Source organism: Rana temporaria, chromosome 2 (assembly GCF_905171775.1).
Source record: "Rana temporaria chromosome 2, aRanTem1.1, whole genome shotgun sequence".
Lineage (NCBI taxonomy): Eukaryota > Metazoa > Chordata > Amphibia > Anura > Ranidae > Rana > Rana temporaria.
In genome coordinates this window covers 110,008,678-110,030,917 of record NC_053490.1, presented here as the reverse complement: position 1 = coordinate 110,030,917, position 22,240 = coordinate 110,008,678, and the positions used below count along the sequence as shown (strand labels likewise).

Sequence of the window (22,240 nt, the reverse complement as noted above, 5' to 3'; positions counted from 1 at the left end):
GATAATGTTGAGCTGCAAAGGTTTTGAATGGAATTAAGCAAAGAATGGAATTAAGCAACTGCCTTGATGACGACCACGAGGACCAGAATTCTCTGCAGAAGTAAGTTGTGGGATGCCTGGTCGACCAGAAAGTCCAACAGTTTGACCTTCGAGAATCTAAATTTTGTATTTTATTTTTTCCTAGGGACAAAACAAAACGTGTTCATTGCGTGGGTTAATTTATTTTATCTCGCATGATAAGAGTAGGTAGTTGCAGGTTAGGAGATTCTTTCTTGGTCAGAGAGGAGTAAAAGGTTGTATACTAGAAAGCTCTTCTGGGTTGTGGTATGCGTGAAGGACAACTGTTGAATAAAGTCTGCAGGACACTGTAGCTTTAAAATGATTACACGTCAAGGTTTATTTTCCTAATTCGTGCTGGGGGCTGCATGGTTCCTTTCACACACTAGTCCTTCATTTGTTATCTGTGTTTTTGATTGTGTAACTTTTACTAACAACTGATCATTGTTATAGGAGTTATGCCGCGTACCCACGATAATTTTTCGGCATGAAAAAAACGTTTTTAAAAAATGTCATTTAAAATGATCATGTGTAAGCTTCACATAATTTTTCAGGCTCGGAAAAAAAAATCGTCGTTTTTCAGAACATGCTTCATTTTTTAACGACGTTTTAAACCATGTTGTTTTTCGGGTTGTAAAAAATTATCGTGTGTGGGCTAAAACAACGTTAAAAACCCACGCATGCTCAGAAGCAAGTTATGAGACGGGAGAGCTCGTTCTGGTAAAACTACCGTTCATAATGGAGTAAGCACATTCATCACGCTGTAACAGACAGAAAAGCGTGAATCATCTTTTACTAACACGGAATCGGCTAAAGCAGCCCCAAGGGTGGCGTCATCCGCATGGAACTTCCCCTTTACAGTGCCGTTGTACGTGTTGTACGTCACCGCGCTTTGCTAGAGCATTTTTTAAAAACGATGGTGTGTGGGCAAAGTCGTTTTAATGATGAAGTTGGAAAAACTTTTTTTTTTTTCTTCATGCCGAAAAATGATTGTGTGTACGCGGCATTAGGCTTTGAATATATATTTGTCCCTGCAGTGATTTTACTGCTTTCCATCTGATGGTCGGATGGTACTGTATCTATTGGAACAAAAGTGCTGCTTACTGAGATCATTTGATTATTGTGTGATGATCTATATTTTTAGAACACAGTAGTAGGCTGTTGCTAGGGAGCACTGTAAAGCCTGGCAGCATGCCTCATGCTTCAATAAATACGCAATTGTGAATGACTCTAGAAACCAGCTGCTTAAACTCTCTGCAGTTGATGTCATTTTATAGTGGATGTTTCTGTTCTTGATCTAGAATTTTATTTAGGCTTCATTTAGAGGGCTTAACCCATAGCTCAAAGTTTTAAGTGCAAACTTCTAAACAAAACCTGAAGTTGGTAAAAGGCCAGAAACTGGAAAGGCCTGAAGTGTATTTGCTGACCTTTGCTGGAGGATGCCCGAGACAGCCAGCCAGATTTTTGTTTATTTTTTATACAGCCTAAAAACACATTAGAAATTGTCTGGTGTGCAGAAAAACCACTTGAACCACACAAGATTCCATAGATAAGCCCCAATGTGTTTAGAGACAGCGATGGTTTAAGCAGCCATTACTTTTAAAAATGTAAGGAGAGGGTTAATGTTAATAAAAATTCTAACAGTTTGATCTGAGTTTGCTGCTCTAAAGCAGGGGTCTCCAAACTTTTCAACACAAGGGCCACATTGTAGATTTTACAAGTTTTCGGGGGGTGAAAAAAATTAGCGGTGTCCCCATCATTTCTGATAGGTATGCTGCTGATGGGGACGCCGGTGTCCCCATCATTGCTGATGGAGACACTGGTGTCCCAATTAGTGGTGTTCCCATCAGCACAGCAATGTCCCCATCAGCACAGCAATGTAGCAATCTCCCCTGTAGTGTGCTTATCAGCGTTGTGCAACACAATTACATGATCAGCCTCTGACCTCCGTACTAGCCGACTTTACCTCTTCTGCAGCTCCCGTCTCCGAGGCGCGGCACCTGCCTTCCTTCCGCCCACTGTTTGAGGTTACGAGCCTTCCACGAGTGACTTCACAGGCATGGCACCTCCCCTCTTCCCGCCCGCTGTTTGAATTAACGATCCTTCCAGGGGGGAAGAGGGGAGGGGACATCACTCGTGGAAAAATCGCAACTTTAAACAGCGGGTGGGAAGAGGGGAGGTGCCGCGCCTCGGCTTCCCTTGTAAAAAAACAAAACAAATGGCAGCATTAGCAGCTTTGTTTACACTGCGGGCCAGATAAAACACACAAGCGGGCTGGGGTTTGGAGACCCCTGCTCAAAAGGATTCTAATATAGCTGATAGAGCTGATAGTCTTAAAGTGATATTAAATGCTTGCTTAAACAAAAAAACAAACGTCATACTTGCTCTGTGCAGTGGTTTTGCACAGAGCAGCTCCAATCCTCTTGGGTACCTGTCCGGCGCTCTTGGCCCTCCCCCCTACCGAGTGCCCTAAAACCAAGCGGCTTGCAATGGGGGCACCCAAGCACGCTTGTTCACAAGCCCCAGCTCTGCGTGTCCATTTACACAACAAGCTGCTGCTCGGCACTGCCCCCTTTTTTTTTTTTTTTTTTTTTTAACCACAGAACGCTGCAACCTGTGACTGCACAGTGAAAGGAAAAACTGCAAACCGATGAGCTACTATGTTGCTTTGCTTTCTCCTTTTTATATGCATAGTTTTTGCACTGTAGCACACTGCAGATCTGCTGGGAGTCTAGCTTTAGACTCTCACCAACCTAAAACAAAAAACATTTGATTACTTGTGGATCTTAACTACTTCCCGTCGGGAGGATGTCCATGGATGTTTTCAGTGATTATACCGGGATGATGCTTGCACCTATAGGCATCATCCCGGCATGTATGTTTTCAGCTGGCAATTCTCTTTCAGGCAGAAGCTGAGCAGAGAGAGGAACTGAGGTCACTCCTCTGAGTTATGTTGTCACTTCCAGTTCTGCCTCTTTGTTTACCTGGCCACCAGGTTATCTCCCACACACATGTAAATGGTTATCGCACCACACAGGTATTGTCGCGAACGTCAGAGCGACATCAATAATTCTAGCTCCAGACCTCCTGTGCAACTCTAAACTGGTAACCTGTAAAGGTGTTTAAAGTGTCACTTGTGTATCTGCTTACTCGGCATAACCTAATCTTTCACGCTGTAAAAAAATTGGGCTAAATGGGTCCGCCCCCCCCAAAAAAAAAGTGTTTGAAAGACTGCTGTGCAAATACCACGAGACATGTATGTTTGGGGGTTCTACGTAATATTCTAGCAAAAAAAAAGATTTTTTTACATGTAGCAGTGAATTGTCTCGAATGGCAAGTAGTTAATTAGAAACATGTTGACTGAACAATAGATTTAACCAAGGATAGGCGATCTTATTTGCATGCACCACCTCCCCATAATAGAAACATTTCAGAGGGTGAAGTAGAAATGGGAGTTTTAAGGTGCAAGTTAATCAAATGAAAAAGAGGGGGCGGGACTTTAAATGAAACAGTCAATAGTATATTAAATGTAAATCATGATAAAAATTCATACAATTAAATACACAACATCACAGTAAGATTCATCTATGCACAAATGGGAACATGATGATACATGACAGTGGATAGGGGTTATTGCTATACCACCTGAGAAACTGCCTATTTCATAAAAATCTTCTAATTGACCATAATGATATATAGATATCCATATAAATAAAACAAGATGCATGGTCGGTTGAACATTGCATATACAGAGGCTCGACGTGTTTCGTGGAGTATTTGTATCCACTCTTCAGGAGCAGCAATGTCTTAATCTGAAATGAGACATAACATTGTCTAAGTCAATGCCTTAGAGGGGAGAAAGGCGTAGTTGGAAAATATAACCTTATCTGAAAAGTACTCACAACTGCCATGTGTAGGTGCAATCCTGAGGGCTGGAAATTCCCCTAAGGGCATCTCGTCCGGAAGTTGTGGCAGCGTGTGGCACAAGCAAGGCCCTCACACAGCCACACAGGGGGAGGACAATAATCCATACAATGGTGGCTCATACAGAGCAATGGCAGATGGTGGCTAAACACATCTAGAAGGGCTTCTAGAAAAGAAAAAGCAGTGACTTAGACACCTTTTTGTTTCATTTCAGATTAAGACATTGCTGCTCCTGAAGAGTGGATATAAATACTCCACGAAACGCGTCAAGCCTCTTTATGTGCAATGTTCAATCGACCATGTATCTCGTTTTATTCGTATGGATATCTATATCATTATGGTCAATAAGATTTTTATGCAATAGGAAGTTTCTCAGGCGGTATAGCAATAACCCCTATCCACCGTCCTGTATGCTCATGTTCCCATTTGTGCATAGATACTTTTTACTGTGATGTGTATTTATTTAATTGTATAAATTTGTATCATGATTTACTTTTAATATACCATTGTCTGGCCCCCTACTATTACATTTTATTTAATACATCATTTAAAATATATTCCACATTAAAACCAACCTGAAAGAATTCATATGTTCGTTTCGACCCTACAAGTTTTGCCACAGTCTTGGCTTCCTTGGCAGCTTTTGTAAGACTTTATGTACAGTATCATCCGAATGTAAGCACAACTCCAGAGGTCTATCAAGACCTCCAGGCAGACAACCCAACAAAGTATCGTGTCATTGAGAGGGTGAACCCAGTTTCTGCAAATCGTCAAGGAGATGGTGACAAGATTATCCAATGATTTTGTCTAAGGATTACTTCAGAGAATTCACAGAAGAAAAAGCTGTATGGTCTAGCTAGGCCAATTCCTCAATGCAAAATAAGAATTTCCTTTTCCTATTCACCAATGCGATACAAACAAGGCAGGGTAGAGCCAAACAGACAGCTTAGCCTTAAAGGGGTTGTAAAGGTACAATTTTTTTCTTCCTTTACCTTAGTGCAGTCCTCCTCCACTTACCTCATCCTTCGATTTTGCTTTTAAATGTCCTTATTTCTTCTGAGAAATCCTCCCTTCCTGTTCTTCTGTCTAACTCCACACAGTAATGCAAGGCTTTCTCCCTGGTGTGGAGTGTCGTGCTCGCCCCCTCCCTTGGACTACAGGAGATTCGGGACACCCACTAACGCAAGCTCCTTTCTCTATATGCAACGTAGAGCGCATCCTGACTCTCGTAGTCCAAGGGAGAGGGCGAGCACGACACACCAGGGAGAAAGCCTCGTATTACTGTGTGTAGTTTTACAGACAGAACAGGAAGTGAGGATTTCTCAGAATAAGAACGTTTAAAAGTAAAATCGAAGGATGAGGTAAGTGAAGGAGGACTGCACTACGGTAAAGGAAGCCATTTAGGAAAAAAAAAATTGTACCTTTTTTACAACCCCTTTTTCAAAGAAAATGGTCACCTGAGGCATAAAAACTGTATCGTGCAGGAATCGAAACGGGACGCGTGGCTGCAACGTTATAAAAGCTCCTGAGGAAGTCATGATTGTGGCAAAACATGTAGAGTCTAACTTTTGTACAACGACCATATGAATTCTTTCAGGTTGATTTTAATATAGAATATTTTAAATGTATATTAATTAAAATTTATAAATCAGATTTTGTTCTAAATTTTAGAACACCTTTTTTTAAAATCATTTTTACCTCTCCCTCTAAAAAGGTTGACTGAACACTTCCCTTTCTTCCAGTTTTGTGTTTTTTTTTTTTTTTTTGCAGCTGAGATTGATGTGTTGAGGCATGTTACATTATTTTAAATAGCCTGCAATGCACCTAAATGCATAAAATAAGGTGCACATATGTTACCATGAATCAAAGTAAATGGCACTGTAGCACAGTAACATATATGTAATGTGCATTGCATACAAATTACCCCTTTGCAGGTGTTATGTGGTATGAATTGGAGACCCTGAAGTAGGGGGGGGGTCTGCATCAAAGATCTTGAAGTGTGATTTTTTTTTTCTCCCCACTAGAGCAAATTGGACCATGATTTTTTTTTTTTTCTCCTACTAGTTAAACACGTGTGTGTGTGTGTGTGTGTGTGTGTGTGTGTGTGTGTGTTTTTTTTTTTAACCTGGCTAACTATAATTGCCATTGCAACCACCGCCTTGTGACTTTTTGTTGCCTATACCCATATCCATTTTTATCTGTGTATAAAGAGATGAAAAAGCAGTTGTTGGTTTTTTGCTTTTTAGTGACTGTACTAAAATTCTTCAGAATCTGAAACAATTTGAGTCCTTCATTTTAAGCTTCTCACATCTGGATTCTTTTATGTCTGTCTTCCTTTTCAGTGTAAACCTCAGTTTCTGCCTGAATGCTTCAGGAAAACACGTGCCTAATACGATCGGTGAGTATGTGCACCTTTCTTGAATTCAGACTTTTTTTTTAAACATTCTCTTCTCTGTCTGAATACATGTGTTGTATGATCTAATTCTTGGGATCATGAGCTGTGTATGTCTCTTAGGGATTAATGTGGAGCTGCAGCTGGACTCTATGAAGCAGCGAGGAGCTGTAAGGAGAGCATTGTTCCTAAAATCCGGCCTTCCCCACCTTACACAGAATGTACTCTTGCGCAATGGAGGCCAGGAGCAATGTAGTGAGATGAAGATCTACCTTAAGGTAATTAATCTGACTGTACTTAAAGCATAGCGTCTTAGCTGTTGCTTCCATTTATTAAAAATGTCACCACAAAACATTTTAACTATAACCACCTATGGAAAAATGTATAACCTTTTTAAAATGTGGCTACATCTCCTTGGGAGTCTGAATTGGGCACAAAATAACTGATGGATGGCCCAGTGGAAAATTTCCTCCATATGCCAGTCAGGATAATCGAGTGGTGGGGGCAGATAATACATATCTACCACTGAATATTTACCACTTATTCTTGGTTAACCTAAAACGGGATATGTACAAACACTGACTCATTACGGATGTCTGGTTTAGGAGATATGCTAGTTTACATACTAGCATCATTTTTTAAACTTCAGGAACCCAGATATTGGTTATATTTTGGCATGTAAACAGCTCATGCAGTATTCAAAAGGGGAAAGAAATGTATCTAAACAATTTCTTATTTAGACTGTAATTTTATTTCTAAATTGATGTTTACTGTTTTCACTATACTGTGCCTACAGTATTCTGTAATATCTGTGCTTTACGTTTAGTGATGGCGGTTTAGTAAATGGTGCATTATGTTTATTGCTTGGTTTTTGTCAGGGCTAAATAGCTGTGGTCACCTATATTTTAAGTGCACTGTTTGCATGTGGTAAGAAAAATTTAGTGAAAGGTGCTTTGCACACTTCATACAAACCTCCTTTCCAGGTACAGTGTCTTGAAAAAGTATTCATACCCCCTTGAAATTTTCCACATTTTGTCAGGTTACAACCAAAAACCTAAATGTATTTTATGTGACAGACCAGTGTTTCTCAAACTATGTGCGTGGGAGAATTGCAGGTGTGCTCTGGGATCATTCATTCATGTTCGCCGGGCCCAGCGGTGGCCGTTCCGGCACCACGAGGCTCCGCCAGCATAGTGCTGACTGTCACCCACTGAGCAAGTGTGCAGGCCTCACATGGACACTGTCATTTGTGCTACCTGGCCTGTTCGCAAATTGGATTGGTTGATGTTTGCCACCACCAGACTCTGCCAATCCTGATCGCGAATACAACTGAACTGCAGCCTGGCTGCCAGCAATGTGCCAGGTGCCATGCCAGGTGCTTCCAGGCAATGAGGTGCTGAGCACGGCGTGCCTCAACGTGATTTCATTCCCTCCTCCAGTCCCACCCACAACAGAGCAGAGGAACCCGCTGTCCCTGGCTGTCCCACATGGTGTGGAGCTGAGAAGGTCAGACGAGCGAAGAGATGGGGATAGACAGACCAGTGTGTGATTTATATCAGCGATTAAATAAAAGCAGCAGTCTTGTGATATCCCCATTCCCCAATATTATATCAGCAAGAAAATATAATGTATACAAAAGCAGCAGTCTTGTGTGTTACCCAATATTATATATCAGTGATATATAATATTGGGGTTCACACATAAGACTGCTGCTTTTGTATATATATTTACTGCTGACCACACAAATTGTTAAATCTTTTTAGGTGTGCTGCAAAAATATTTGGATCCTTTTTGGTGCGCCGCAAGACAGTTTGTGAAACACTGATATACCAACACAAAGTAGCACATTATTTTGAAGTTGAAGGAAAATGATAAATGGTTTTAATTTTTTTTTTTTTACAAATGTGTGAAAAGTGTGGCGTGCATTTGTATTTAGCCCCCCCTGAGTCAATACTTTGTAGAACCACCTTTCTCTGCAATTACAACTGCAAGTATTTTTGGGTAGGTTTCTAACGGCTTTGCACCTCTAAAGTGAATTTCTTGCCCATTCTACTTTGTAAAATAGCTCAAGCTCTGTCAGATTGGATGGCGAGTGTCTGTGAAGAGCATAATTGCCACAGATTCTCAATTTGGATTTAGGTCTGGACTTTGACTGAGCTATTCTAACACATGAATATGCTTAGATCTAAACCATTCCAATGGCTGTATGTTTAGGGTCGTTGTCCTGCTGGAAGGTGAAACTTCGCCCAAGCCATGTCTTTTGCAGTCTCTTAACAGGTTTTCTTCTAAGGTTGCCCTGTATTTGGCTCATCCATCCTCCCATCAACTCTGACCAGCTTCCCTGTCCCTTTTGAAGAATGGCATCCCCACAACCTGATGCTGCCACTACCATGTTTCATGGTGTGTTCAGGGTGATGTGCAGTATTGGTTTTCCGCCACACGTAGTGTTTTGGTTTTAAGCCAAAAAGTATATTTTTGGTCTCCTCTGACTGCAGCACCTTCTTCCACATGTTTGCTGTGTCCTCCACATGGCCTCATGCAAACACGACTTCTTATGGCTTTCTTTTTGCCATTCTTCCATAAAGGGCAGATTTGTGAAGTGCATGACTAATAGTTGTTCTGTGGACATATTCTCCCACCTGAACTGTGGATCTCGGCAGCTCCTCCAGAGTTACAATGGTCCTTTTGGCTGCTTCCCTGAATAATGCTCTCCTTGCCCGGCCTGTCGGTTTAGGTGGACAGCCATGTCTTGTTAGGGTTGCAGTTGTGCCATACGCTTTTCATTTTTGGATGGTGGCTTAAAGGGGTTGTAAAAGTTTGTTTCTCCTACGCCTTCCAGGACGGCACACCAGAGAGATAAGGGCTCCTCCCACAGGAAGCACAATCAATTGACAAGTTTGTTATAAGTTCCCACCCACCCCCTTGCTCCTCAGTATTTTGATTGTGTTTCTCCCGAACACAGCGGCACGTTTGTTGTTTTATATTACCTGGAGACGGTGAGGTCGAAGGGTACCCCTGTTGAGGCAGGTTCAGGGAGGCCGGGGAGAGCTGAACTGACCTGTTGGCTTCGGTCGCTCACAGGTCGCCACAAAGACAGGCATGGACGCTCTGAGCTGTGGTGAAAAAGCCATCGTCCCTCTGCACAAAAATCCGCCACGCTGCTAATCTCTTCTTCCTGGGGGGGTTTGCAGAGGAGCATTGCGCTCCAGACCTCGTTCGGAGGTACAGGAAGCGCGTCACCGGAGAGTGGGCGTTCCCTACACTGCAACCCGGAAGTGACGCTTCGGCGTGGAGGGCAGCGTGGAGCGGTGGGGTCGGCGGCGGATAAACCCTGCAACAGGTACCGGCAAGCCAAGGACCCAGTCAACCTCCTCATGATGGAAGAGGAAGGGAAGACTAGCGCTGCGGCTACCAAATCCAGATCGGGGGTCGGTGAGTACAGTCCCTCCTGGAAAGGGAGAAAAGGGGAGAGTGAGAGTTCCTGAGTCGCAGGATGCAGCTGGTAACGGCTGCCTTCCTCGTTCTCTCTCTTTTCTCCCTAGTACAGCCTGCAGCTCAGAAGTGGGAAGAAATAACATGGTTGTTTTATTATGTTCCCTCTCTAACAGAATCTCCCGGTGAAACCCAGGGGGCCTCTGCTCAATCCTCAGCATCTGCTAGTGGTAGTTCCTCTAAAAAATGTGGAAACTGTAAAGATAAGCTCCCAAAATCCTACACCAAACCCTTCTGCCACAAGTGTATTAACCAGTTGGCTGGGAAGGAGGCAGCTGCCATGATGAAAGATTTTCTCTTGTCAATGCAGTCTGAAATGTTGGCCACGGTTAGAGCTTTCAGGGAGACGGCTACACAAGCAGCCACAGGCCCTAGCGCAGAGGAACCGGTCCCTAGAGAGACTTTGATTTCTCAGGGAAGGCTTGTTGCAGGACCCAGTACCCCTTTCCTACCCTCCCAGATCTTTTCTCATGATCAGGAGGAAGAGGAAAGTGAGGTCATGAGCCAGGTCACTAGACATAGCTCAGAGGGTGAGGAGGATAGAGACTCAGTCATGTCTCAGGAGGAAGGAAAATTGAAAAGATTCCTCTTCTCAGCAGAGGATGTGGACAGTCTCCTTCAGGCAATCTATGCCACTGAAGAGATTCCAGAGGTTCCTAAAACTACCTCTGCACAGGATAAGGTGTATAGGGGGCTCAGTGAAACACAGGATAGAGTCTTCCCTCTCCACCAATCTCTAAAAGAAATAATCCTACAAGAATGGAAATATCCAGAAAGGAGACTGACCACTCAGAAAACCTGGAAACGGAAGTACCCGTTCACCCAATCAGTTGGGGAAGTTTTCTTTAAACTTCCAAAACTGGATGCGGCCCTGTCTCAGGTCACTAAACAGTCAGACCTCTCATTTGAAGATGCTGGCAGTATTAAAGACCTAATGGATCGTAGGGCCGAATCACTCCTAAGGAAAGCCTGGGAGGCTAACACAGCTTCTATGGCCCCAGCCTTAGCTGCGACCTGTGTAGCCAGGAATGCAGACCTATGGGTAGAGAAACTGGCAGAACACCTCGGCCAGTTTACAGAGTCAGAGGAAATCTTGGGGTCTCTATCTTTGATAGGAAAAGCTGTCGCATACTTGGCAGATGCCGCTTTGGAAACTGCTAAAGCTTCAGCCAAGACAGCGGCCTTGATCAACTCGTCCAGGCGAGCTATCTGGGTTAAGGCCTGGGATGGGGATGTCACATCAAAGGGAAAACTGTGTGGACTCCCTTTCCAGGGTTCACTTCTGTTTGGCCAAGGATTGGATGATGTCCTAGCTAGGTCTTCAGAAAAGGGAAAGAAATTCCCTGTGAAACCTAAGAAAGATGGTTTTAAGAAAACTTTTCGAGGCCCCCAGGGGCAAAACAAGCAGAAGTATAAAAGAGAACCCAATAGGCGCTGGTTTTATGGCAAAGGGAACAAAAAGAATAACTTGCTCTTTCCCTCTGCCAAGGCTGATGTTAAACAGACCAAGTGACGCCAAGGTCAAAGTAGGGGGGAGGCTGTCCCAGTTTGTACAACAGTGGGAAAATATTTCAGACAGTCCCTACATACACAAGCTTATAAGGGATGGGTTCCGCCTGGAATTTGTCACCTTCCCCCCCCCTAATGATCACCCTCACGCAGCTCCCCAAGGATACCCTAAAAAGAAGGGCCATCTTGGAAGGGATTCAGGAATTGGCAGAGCAACTAGTGATAACACCAGTGCCAGTGGAACAGCAATACCGGGGGTTCTATTCCCACGTGTTTTTGGTTCAGAAACCATCAGGAAAATTCCGCCTGATAGTAAACCTGAGAAAACTAAACGGATTTTTAGAACAGAAGAAGTTTTCCATGGAGAGTAGTTACTCAGTAAGAAAGAACCTCATGAAGGAAACCTACATGACAACCATAGACCTGAAAGACGCCTATTTGCACGTGCCAATTCACGTGGACCATCAGGCCTTTTTGAGGTTTGCGGTGGTGGTAGGGGAGGAAATCTTTCATTGGCAGTTCAGGGCGCTGCCCTTCGGCCTAACCTCCAGCCCCAGAATCTTTACAAAGATACTGGCAGAGGCAGTAGCCTTCCTACATCTTCAAGGGATATGCCTTATACCATACCTGGACGATCTACTGATCTCCGGTCAGACAGAGTCACAGGTTCAGAGGGATACCAACAGGGTGATGGAGTTTTTAGAAAGCCTAGGCTGGATTATCAATTTAGAGAAGTCCTCCCTCATACCAGAGCAGGTAAAAATATTTCTGGGCTACACTATAGACTCCAGGCTTCAGACGCTCTTCCTGCCAGAAGAAAAAATAAAAAAATTAGCGTCAGCAGCAGAGAATCTGGTGAGATTCCCCAGACTTCCCAGGAGGTCAGTTATGAGAGTCCTAGGCTTAATGTCGGCATCCATACCAGCAGTAGTCTGGTCCCAATTACATGCAAGGATACTCCATTTTTTCTTTCTGTCCTCTTGGGACAAGAAGAAGGAATCCCTGGATCAGGAGATTTTACTTTACTTTACCCCTCGGGTCCTGTCATCCCTAGAGTGGTGGACCAGTCACCAAAACCTAAGGGAAGGTCGACCTTGGGCACAATGGGATCCGGTAAAATTGACTACGGATGCCAGCACATGGGGGTGGGGTGCCCACATGGGGGGGGAAAAAAGCCCAAGGAAGATGGTGCTACCTCCTAGCTCGTCAATCTTCCAATGCCAGGGAACTCAGAGCAGTAGGAGAAGCCCTGAAGGCCTTCCAACAAGATGTCACAGACGGGGAGGTCCAGGTGAGCTCAGACAACGCTACAGTAGTGGCCTACCTGAATCACCAAGGCGGTACCAGATCCAGTCCCCTATTGGAACTAACCATGGAAATTCTGGGTTGGGCAGAGAAAAAGGTCACCTCCATCTCAGCCATACATATAAAGGGGACAGACAACATAGAAGCGGACTTCCTCAGTCGCCAACAATTAAGACAGGGGGAATGGGAATTGAATCCCGAGGTCTTTCAGGCCCTAGTTCTTCAGTTTGGCGAACCAGACAGAACAGGAAAGTGACCAGGTACTTCTCAACCTCCGTAGAACGGGACTCCGAGGGCCTGGACGCGCTGTCCCAGAACTGGCACTTCAGAATGGCCTACGCCTTCCCACCCCTGGCGCTAATTCCGCGGGTACTCCAGAAAGTCAGCAGGTCCCCCGGTCAGGTCCTCCTTATTGCCCCATGGTGGCCAAGGAGGACATGGTTTGCGAATCTGAGGTTCATGTCGGTAGCAGAACCTCTGAGACTCCCAGCCAGGACAGATCTTCTCAGACAGGGTCCAGTGTTTCACCCGAGACCAGAGTTCTTTCAGCTAACAGCCTGGTTAGTGAGCGCCAGATTCTGAAACAAAAAGGTTGTTCAGAAAAGGTGATTAATACTCTCCTTACAAGTAGAAAGCCGGTCACCAGAAAGATCTACTTAAAAATATGGAAAACTTTCCAGACCTGGAGTAGAAAAAGACTAGAGTCTTCCCAGTCGGTTCCGGTTATCCTGGATTTTCTCCAGGATGGAGCAGACGCCGGGCTTAAGGTTAGCACCCTGCGAGTACAGGTAGCTGCCCTCTCTGTGTACCTGGATAAAAGATTAGCGAAGGACGACCTAGTTAAGAGGTTCTTACTAGCTAGGAAAAGAATGTCCCCCGTCCTTAAAAGCTTCTGTCCACCATGGGACCTTACTAGGGTATTAGAGTCATTATCTATGCCCCCTTTTGAACCTTTAGAGAAAGTTTCCTTTAGGTTCCTTACGTTAAAATTAGCTTTTTTGTTAGCTATTACTACAGCCAGGAGGGTGGGAGATCTGCAAGCTCTGTCCATGAAAGAGCCTTTTCTTAGGGTGCAACCAGACAGGGTCACTCTTAGGGCAGATCCCTTATACCTACCTAAAGTAGCATCCTTACTCAACAGGACGCAAGAAATGATATTGCCGTCCTTTTGTTCAGAACCAAAGAACGAGAAGGAATTTAAGTTTCACTGTTTGGACGTAAGAAGATGTCTTCTTATATATTTAGAGAGAACCAAAAGTTTCAGGAAATCTAACCATCTCCTAATCCTTTATGGTGGAGTCAGGAAGGGATTGCAGGCCTCAAGGCCATCAGTCTCAAAATGGATTAGAGAAGCTATTGCAGAGGCTTATTAGTGTGCAGGAGAACCAGCTCCACTTAATATCAAAGCTCATTCAACCAGATCTCTGCTGACATCTTGGGCGGAGAGAGCAGGTGCCTCCTGGGACCAGATCCGTAGTGCGGCTACCTGGTCAAGTCATCACACCTTCCTGAAACACTACCGTGTAGAATTGTTGTCACAGCAAGACCTGGCTTTCGGTCGGAAGGTCCTCCAAGCTGTGGTCCCACCCTGAGGTAGGCCTGAGGTCCTTTTATATCCTCTCTGGTGTGCCGTCCTGGAAGGCGTAGGAGAAAACCTACGTTAGATCTACCGGTAACGGTATTTCTACGAGCCTTCCAGGACGGCAGGCCTACTACCCACCCTATGTGAAGAAAGGTAAGCTATATGCTAAATGGTAAGTACCGATGGGGTGCCCCTTGTGAACCAGTTCAAGATTACTTTATTAAATACTGAGGAGCAAGGGGGTGGGTGGGAACTTATAACAAACTTGTCAATTGATTGTGTTTCCTGTGGGAGGAGCCCTTATCTCTCTGGTGTGCCGTCCTGGAAGGCTCGTAGAAATACCGTTACCGGTAGATCTAACGTAGGTTTTTTTATTTTCTAAATAGGTAACTTTAAGCTTGTGCATTGTTGTTCACTAACCCTTTCCTTCGATTTCCCTTCTAAATGTTTTTTTTGTCAGAATTTCTCACTTCCTGTTTCTCCTCGGTAAGCTGTTCTGGCTGACTAATCCCCAGCCAGATGGGGGCAAGCTTACTGAGGAGAAACAGGAAGTGAGAAATTCAGACAAAGAAAAAAAACATTTAGAAGGGAAATCGAAGCAAAAGGTTGGTGGACCAACAATGCACTAGCTTAAAGTTATCTATTTAGAAAATAAAAAAACAAACCTTTACAACCCCTTTAAACAGTGCTCCGTGAGACGTTCAAAGCTTGGGATATTTTTTTTATAACCTAACCCTGCTTTAAACTCCTGCACAACTTTATCACTGACCTGTCCTGGTGTGTTCCTCTGCCTTCATGATGTGGTTTGTTCACTAAGGTTCTCTAACAAACCTCCTGAGGACTTCACAGGACAGCTGCATTTCATTTATACTGAGAATAAAGGTGGACACTATTTACTAATTGAGTGACTTCTGAAGGCAATTGGTTGCACTAGATTTTAGTTGGGGGGGGGGGGGTGTATCGGAGTAAAGGGGGTGAATACAAACGCTTGCCACCCTTTGACATATTTATTTGTAAAGAAATTTGAAAATCATTTTATCATTTTCCTTCCACTTTTACAATTATGTTTCACTTTGTGTTGGTCTATCACATAAAATCCCAATAAAATACATTTACGGTTTTAGTTGTAACGTGACAAAATGTGGAAAATTTCAAGGGGTATAAATACTTTTCAAGGCCCTGTACATCCTCCCTTCTAGCACCCATCTGTTTCCTAACTGGGGCATGAAGTAAAGATTAAAGTCCCATCTAATTAGTGCCTCCTTTTTTTATTAGTAGCCTCAGCAGTTTTTCTAGACATCATATTCATGGATTCAGCTGTTTCCAATTTCCACAAGTTATCTTTTGGGATCTTCTGGGTGCTGTCGTGAAGGAGGAAGTGCAAACCAATAATTGGCCTAATACTTTATTTTTTTCCAGCAATATGCTTATTTTCATATTTTTAGATTTTTACCTGGCATGTTTTTACTATGTTTTTAAGTAGCACTGAGAATTGTGGCGTTGCTTTTTGCAAAAATGGTACCAATAGATTTATTTATTTTTAACCTATTTTTTTTTCTGCTTTCTGGATCTCCTTAACACTTTCAATACATGAGGATCTATTTTATTGTAAAAATGAATTCTTAAAAAGAGCTGCCCACCTATTCCTTGCTTATGACTACCGGTTAAACTATTTATACTAATAAAAACTATACCCTTGGTTGACTATTTGAATGACGACTCCTGTCCAGTATTCTAGCCGCTAAAATCAACCCCATAAATCTTTGTAGTTTGTTTTCCTTAATGGATCCATGGAACTGAACTTGGTCAGCACTTCCTGAACTTCCAACATCTTTTTTTTTTTTTTTTTTTTTTTTTTGTATGAGTCTTAAATTATATAAGTTAGGAATGCTGAAGAAAAGCAAATCCAAGATCTGTTAAATTGGCCACAGTCCAGGCAGTTATGCTTTTAACCAGCTACATTTCTGATCCGTCAGCATGTGTACAGCTGTTCTGCATGACGTGTTTGTTATGTTAAGGACACAAGGTGGGTGGAAGGAGCCAAGATCTGTAGAGTTTAAGTATGGATTGTTCTGATCTTCTGTTGCAGTATTCCTAAATGTAATTAGAGTTCATTTTTATTTGTTTCTTTTCAGGAGGAGTCCTCTTTTCGGGACAAGCTCTCTCAAATTTTTGTCTCTCTGAACTTCTCCCTGGATTCACAGGCACCTCCTGATGCTCATGGGTTATTGCCAATCTTCAATTACAAGACTAAGAACCATATTGAACAAAAGGTTAGCTGCACATAGACAATCTACCTACTGCTTTATGGGAAACCTCTATGAATGGCTTTAGCTTAGATGAGCTCATGTGACTTTTTATAACTGCAGTCCCATAGAAATCGTGTGTGTGTGTGTGTGTGTGTGTGTGTGTGTGTGTGTGTGTGTGTGTGTGTTTTTTTTTTTTGTTCCTTAGCCAAATGGGTAACTGTTTTCAAGCAAGCCTGTCATGAGTAAAATATGGGTTTTGAGACTCAAAGGTAGCCTGGTTGTTGGGCTGACCCTCTGCTTACTTTGAGTCGCTAGAATCCTAGCTGTTCTGCTGTCCTTTTTGCCTACTATGAGTCACTAGTATCCTATTTGCTGTGCCTATGCCTAGATTGAGTCCTACCTGCCTACTATGGGTCACTCTGAATATTTTAGTCGCTGTCTGAATTTATGCTGATCTTAGAAGTCCTAAGTGCCTATTTGCATACTTGTTCTGAGTCAGATTCCAAGATTATGAGCAAGTTTGACAGCCAGGCAGCTGCTATTTTCAGAAAGTGCAGTTGATAAAGTCAGCGTCTATGTTTCTCCCTTGACTGCCTTTAAGGGAAAACTTGTGCTTATAACTCTATTTCCATTCTACAATATTATAATAGTAGGAGTCTTGTCATTGTGAACATTGACTTTACGTTGTAAGATGCCTTACAACGCACAAAGCATTGCTTCTGTAATGCAGACATTTGATGACCAAATTAAAAGGAATGGCAGAGAAACAAGTATATTTGTGTGGTGCACGCATACTCAATTTATCCCCATAAATTTGAGGGAAAGTTGGTAACATTTACTCCACCCATTGATGCTATAGTTTAAGAAAACCTTAAAATATGTGACTTCCATGTATACTATTGACTAAAGGGGTCACCCACATCCTTCTCTTGCTCCTGAAAGAGTTGTAGTGTTACCAGATTTTATGTGCACTCTTTTGTTGGTGAGATCTGTCACACCAGCTTGCTCTTGCGCTTGTATAATGAGGTGCCTGCATCCTTCCTTGCTATTGATAATACAATCTTGGTTGTGAGATGCTACATGGTGCCATGTAGTGGATCAGAATCCATGGTCTACAATTTAAAAGAAAGATGCAGCAACTCTTTAAAAAAAAAAAAAAAGCATTAATATTCTGTAATCGTTTTAACTACACACAAAAATGCTTTGGTTTTATAATTGTTGGTTGTGTACTTTTTTGGCGTGAATCAACTCATCAAATGCCAAAGAGCCCAGCATTAGAAGTGTAGTCTCTTGCTAAGCTTCACTGAATGTTTTACTGGAAATTGTATATTCAGTTTGCAGAGCCATAGATTTCATAAGACAGTGTAACACATTGTAGGATATAGTTGGACACAGCTTTGTCAGTGTCGTTTACTCAGCATGGTTCATAATAAATTGTAACCTCCCATATCTTTTTTTTCTCTTAGGTTCAGATTCAGCTAGATTGTGATAATAACATCTGTGTACCAGACTTGAAGCTTAATGTCTCCAGGTAAGTCTGAACAGCTGGAAGAAGTATTTAAATGTTGGTAGGGGCTTAAAGTGTTACTAAACTCAGGACCCTGAATTCACTATATCTGGTCTCAGTACACAGGGAAAATGTGATTATCTTAGTAAATTATAAGCTGCTAAATACCTTTTCTTGGCAGCAGTATATAGCGGTCTTATGATTTCTATCCGTGTCTGGTTAAAGCTTGTAGAGGAGTTTTCATTCAATTCTGACTGTCCTATGAGGCAGAAGGACCACTGACCCTCTGTCTGGCCATTGCTGATGTGCTGATCACATACACCCTTTCCAAGAAGAAAAAATAGTCTAGCAATATACACCAAACTGATCCTGTGCAGAGTGTCCCCAAGGCTCTGTTCCATCAGGAGATGGATTGGGGACAGTGAAGGAAGGGGAGGATCAAACGACTCATAATACAAATGTTTCTAGGCAGTACATTTATGTCAAGTCCAGAAAAAAACTGAATACTGGTTGAGCGAGTCTTTGAAAGGCTTTCTATAAGCTGAAAGACTCTATTGCCTATATTTCTAGCTGTCCTTTCTCCATTGCAGGGTCTCGTTCACACTTTATTCCTTGTATGAAATATAAGGTACATCAATATCCAAGAATTGCCCTGTCCCCCTTGTAATGACAGCAGTAGGTGGATGATTCTGGCATTGTAGCAGTGGCAGCTGCTCATTAGGGGCACCCCCATCACCGCACCGAATTCATGCGTCTGCCCCCTGAACTATATGAGAAATATAGTACTATATAATTATATGCAGGGCGCCGAAACGCATGGATTTCAATGTTTTGATTTTTTTAAAGCACATGATTAGAGACTATGGCTCTAATTGTCTTTAAAAAAGAGTGGGATCGGGAAGCAGAGCACTATTCTGTCTTCCTGTTTATCCTCCCTGGCCAACCCGGAAGTGGGTCCTGGGACCCCTATTGGCCAGGAGTTTGAAGACCTGATTTCCCTGGAGGAGAAGAGATAACCAGGAGATGGAGGGGAGAAAGCCGCAGCCTTGACCTGCATGGGGAAAGTGCAGGGCTGGCCAGGGAGTGAGTGAGCTGGGGGTGGGGGTCATGGGTATGGGGGGTGTGTGTGTGTGGCGGCCGGCTCAAGCAACAAGGAGGGGTGGAAGGCTGGTGTGACAGGGGGGGTTGTCTGTGGTCAGGTCTGTCTTCTGCCCCCCCCCCGACCGATGGAGCACCAGCTGCCACTGCAGTATATGTGCAGAGATTTTTAACTTAAAGCTGAAATCTAGACAAATCTCAAATAATTGCAGCTCTAGAATTAATACTTGTGTAGCATGGTAATTTGAGCTCTCTGTTCTATGCTTCGACTCCAAAAAAAAATGCCTAAGCCCCTCTGTCACACACCTTGGTTGAATAAAAGTTACTGCAAGCACTTATAATACCAGTATAGATCCCTTTAACTTGGCTGTATATTGGCATCAAGAAATGGACACAAGATCATTTAGTGGTAAATGTATTTGTACAGGTTTGAGTAAATGGTGGTTTGAGCATAGAGCAGGTAAGTACAGACACATTATGCTAGACCGTGAAATCAATATGCCAAAGTAATCTTGAATAGAGTTCTCTACTGCTAGACTAGAATCCACTCATTAAATGGCAAAGCCAGACAAAAATAGTGTATGTATTAACTACAATGTAAATAATACTATATGCTCTAAGAGAGTGCAACGTTCCCTGAGAAGGTACCTCTTGGCTAAAGCAGTAGATAAAGGTCTCGGTGTAGCAGCTGTAGTCCTAACTCCTCAGCCGGCTAGCACTGGGGTCCCGATGTGCATGCTCTGGCCTCCCTCATGGTCAGAGGAAGCTATTCAATCTGCATCCTAAGAAATGCAGATCTTTTCTTCATCTATTGCTCTCTTGCTGTGGGAATTGTAGTCCAATGGTCCATAGCATGGCTCCCCTCCTGAAATTCTATTCCCACATTCCATTGCGGCCAACATAGATGTCCCTTGAAGACAAATGCAACCTGCTGCAAGGATCAGCATATATGTAAACCCACCAATTTGCTCTGCTTGGGCAAAGAACAGCTTTGTTTTAATTGCCTTGTACCCCTAATGCATACCTCCCAACATTTAAAAAGTCCAATGCGGGACACTTGTTGAGCGGGGGGGGGCTTCTTAGCCGAATTGAAGTTGTTGAGCTGTTCTGCCTTGTATGGAAACTACCCTACCTACCTCTTCTGGATCTGAGGCACCTTGAGGGAGAGGAGGCAGGCAGGACACTTTCTGATCCTCTGACCCGACATCACTGCAGGGAGGAAGTGGGTGGAGCGAGGGAGGAGTAGGAAGTTAAATCCTCCTCTGCATTGAATTATGGAGCCACTCTCTCCTCTCCTGACGTCACTGGTTGCTAGACACAAAGTGGCCCGTGGCTAGCAACCAGTTTGTGCAGGGAGACAGGGGCCTTTGGTGAGACCCTTGAAGCGGCTTTAACAACCAGTGGACAGGTTCTGCGTGCTGGAGCCAGCGCTACCGTGCTCAGTCCGCCACTGAATAATGTTCTGGCAGGCACTGGGCTTGCGGGAATTAGCCCTGATCGCGGGACTTGCTTAAAATCGCGGGAAATTCCCGCGGAATCCGGGACGGTTGGGAGGTATGCTAATGCTCAAACCCCAAATTCTAAACCTGCCCTTAACATTGAGACCCATTTCACACTGAAGCAGTTTTCAGGCATTTTATCACCTGATAACTGCCTCCCATATATTGCAATGGGTGCTTTCACACCGGGGCAGTGCGATTGCAAGCAGCATCTTTGGGGCGGTTTGGAAGTGCTGTGTTTTTTTTACTTTAAATAGGTCCTAAAATAATCCTTAACTCTTCCTTCAGCATATTCTCCTCACTCTGTGCCAAGAGCTCACTTTCAAAAATTTTGCTGTGTCTCTGCCACCCTTCAGCGCTGAAGCCTGTTGATTTTGTCTCAGGTGACTGGCCATTTAAACAATAACAGGAAGTGCAAGTCGTAATGCATTTCTTGTTTCATTAAGCTGGTTTCAATCATATGTTCTTATGAGTCACATTTCTTGGTTTGTTACTTGAAGTCTCTTCCTGTAAACACTAGGAATATTTCCTTTTTTGTGTAATTTTTTTTTTTCAAATGGAGTAATACTGTAAAGACGCCCTATGATTTCAGTTAATTGTGTTTGCATTGCAGTGATCGAAAATCAGTATATCTGGGTGATGAGAACTTCCTGACATTACTGTTTAATGCAATAAATGACGGAGAAGGGGGAGCATATGAGGCCGAGCTCTATGTTGTCATACCCGCAGAAGCAGAGTACAGCGGTATTTTGCGAAACAATGAAGTAAGTGTCCGAGCTTTGGCGAGCATTTCTACCATAATTGTGTGTTTTTGATATATCTGTTCTATGTTCTATCCATATTACCATTTTGAATTCAGATTCTTTTCACTACAATGTCTTAAGGCAGTGGTCATCCACCCTAACCTCAGGGCCCACTAACAGGCCAGGTATTATGTATGACCTTGGGGAGATGCAGACTAGAATACTGCAATCACTGAGCAGCAAATTATATCACCTGTGATGTATTTCAGTTATCTTGCAAACCTGGCCTGTTGGGGCCCTTTCACACTGGGGCGAGAGCCGCGGTGGCTTTCACATTGAGTATGCAGTGCCGGAGTTTTTCAGGCGGTATAGCAGCGCTATTTTTAGTGCTGTACCGCCTGAAAAACTCCTCAGTGTGAAAGGGGTCTTAGTGGGCCCTGAGGACAGTAGTTGATGACCACTGTTTTAAGGGATAGCTTAACTTCCATAAAGTTATCCTTTTAAATGACTTCCACCCTCCCCTAAATAAGTGGTTCTCGACTCCTGTCCTCGGGACCCACTAACCTGTGTGGTTTTGTTTTTTTAATATAATATTTTGTTTTTGTATGCTGCTTGAATGGGAACACGCAGCAAACATATATAGTGGGGCAAAATAGGGGACTTGAACGGCACCAAGTAAGCAAAATTTAAAAAGGCCAAGGATTTTATTAGAAACTCATTAAAAAGGCACAAATACACCGTGCATATACAGACACAGAAAAGATTTTTACTTCCATCAAACATATCAAAACCACCATGAAATGCTGAAGCATGCAAATCGGCTCTGCGCTCTCATATCATTCCTGTTTGTGATGTGGTGCCACTTTGGGCCTTATAATTTAAG

At 43.3% G+C, this 22,240-nt stretch overlaps 1 protein-coding gene across 1 annotated transcript in view; it reads left to right on the top strand.

The window, feature by feature from the left end:
- Positions 1–22,240, top strand: part of ITGA5 (integrin subunit alpha 5) — a 138,158-nt gene that overhangs the window by 87,434 nt on the left and 28,484 nt on the right. The window contains exons 16-20 of the mRNA XM_040340756.1: positions 6,324–6,379; positions 6,497–6,651; positions 16,397–16,534; positions 17,977–18,041; positions 21,228–21,378. Of these exons, the coding sequence (XP_040196690.1) occupies positions 6,324–6,379; positions 6,497–6,651; positions 16,397–16,534; positions 17,977–18,041; positions 21,228–21,378 (565 nt within the window). The remainder of the gene's footprint in view (positions 1–6,323; positions 6,380–6,496; positions 6,652–16,396; positions 16,535–17,976; positions 18,042–21,227; positions 21,379–22,240) is intronic.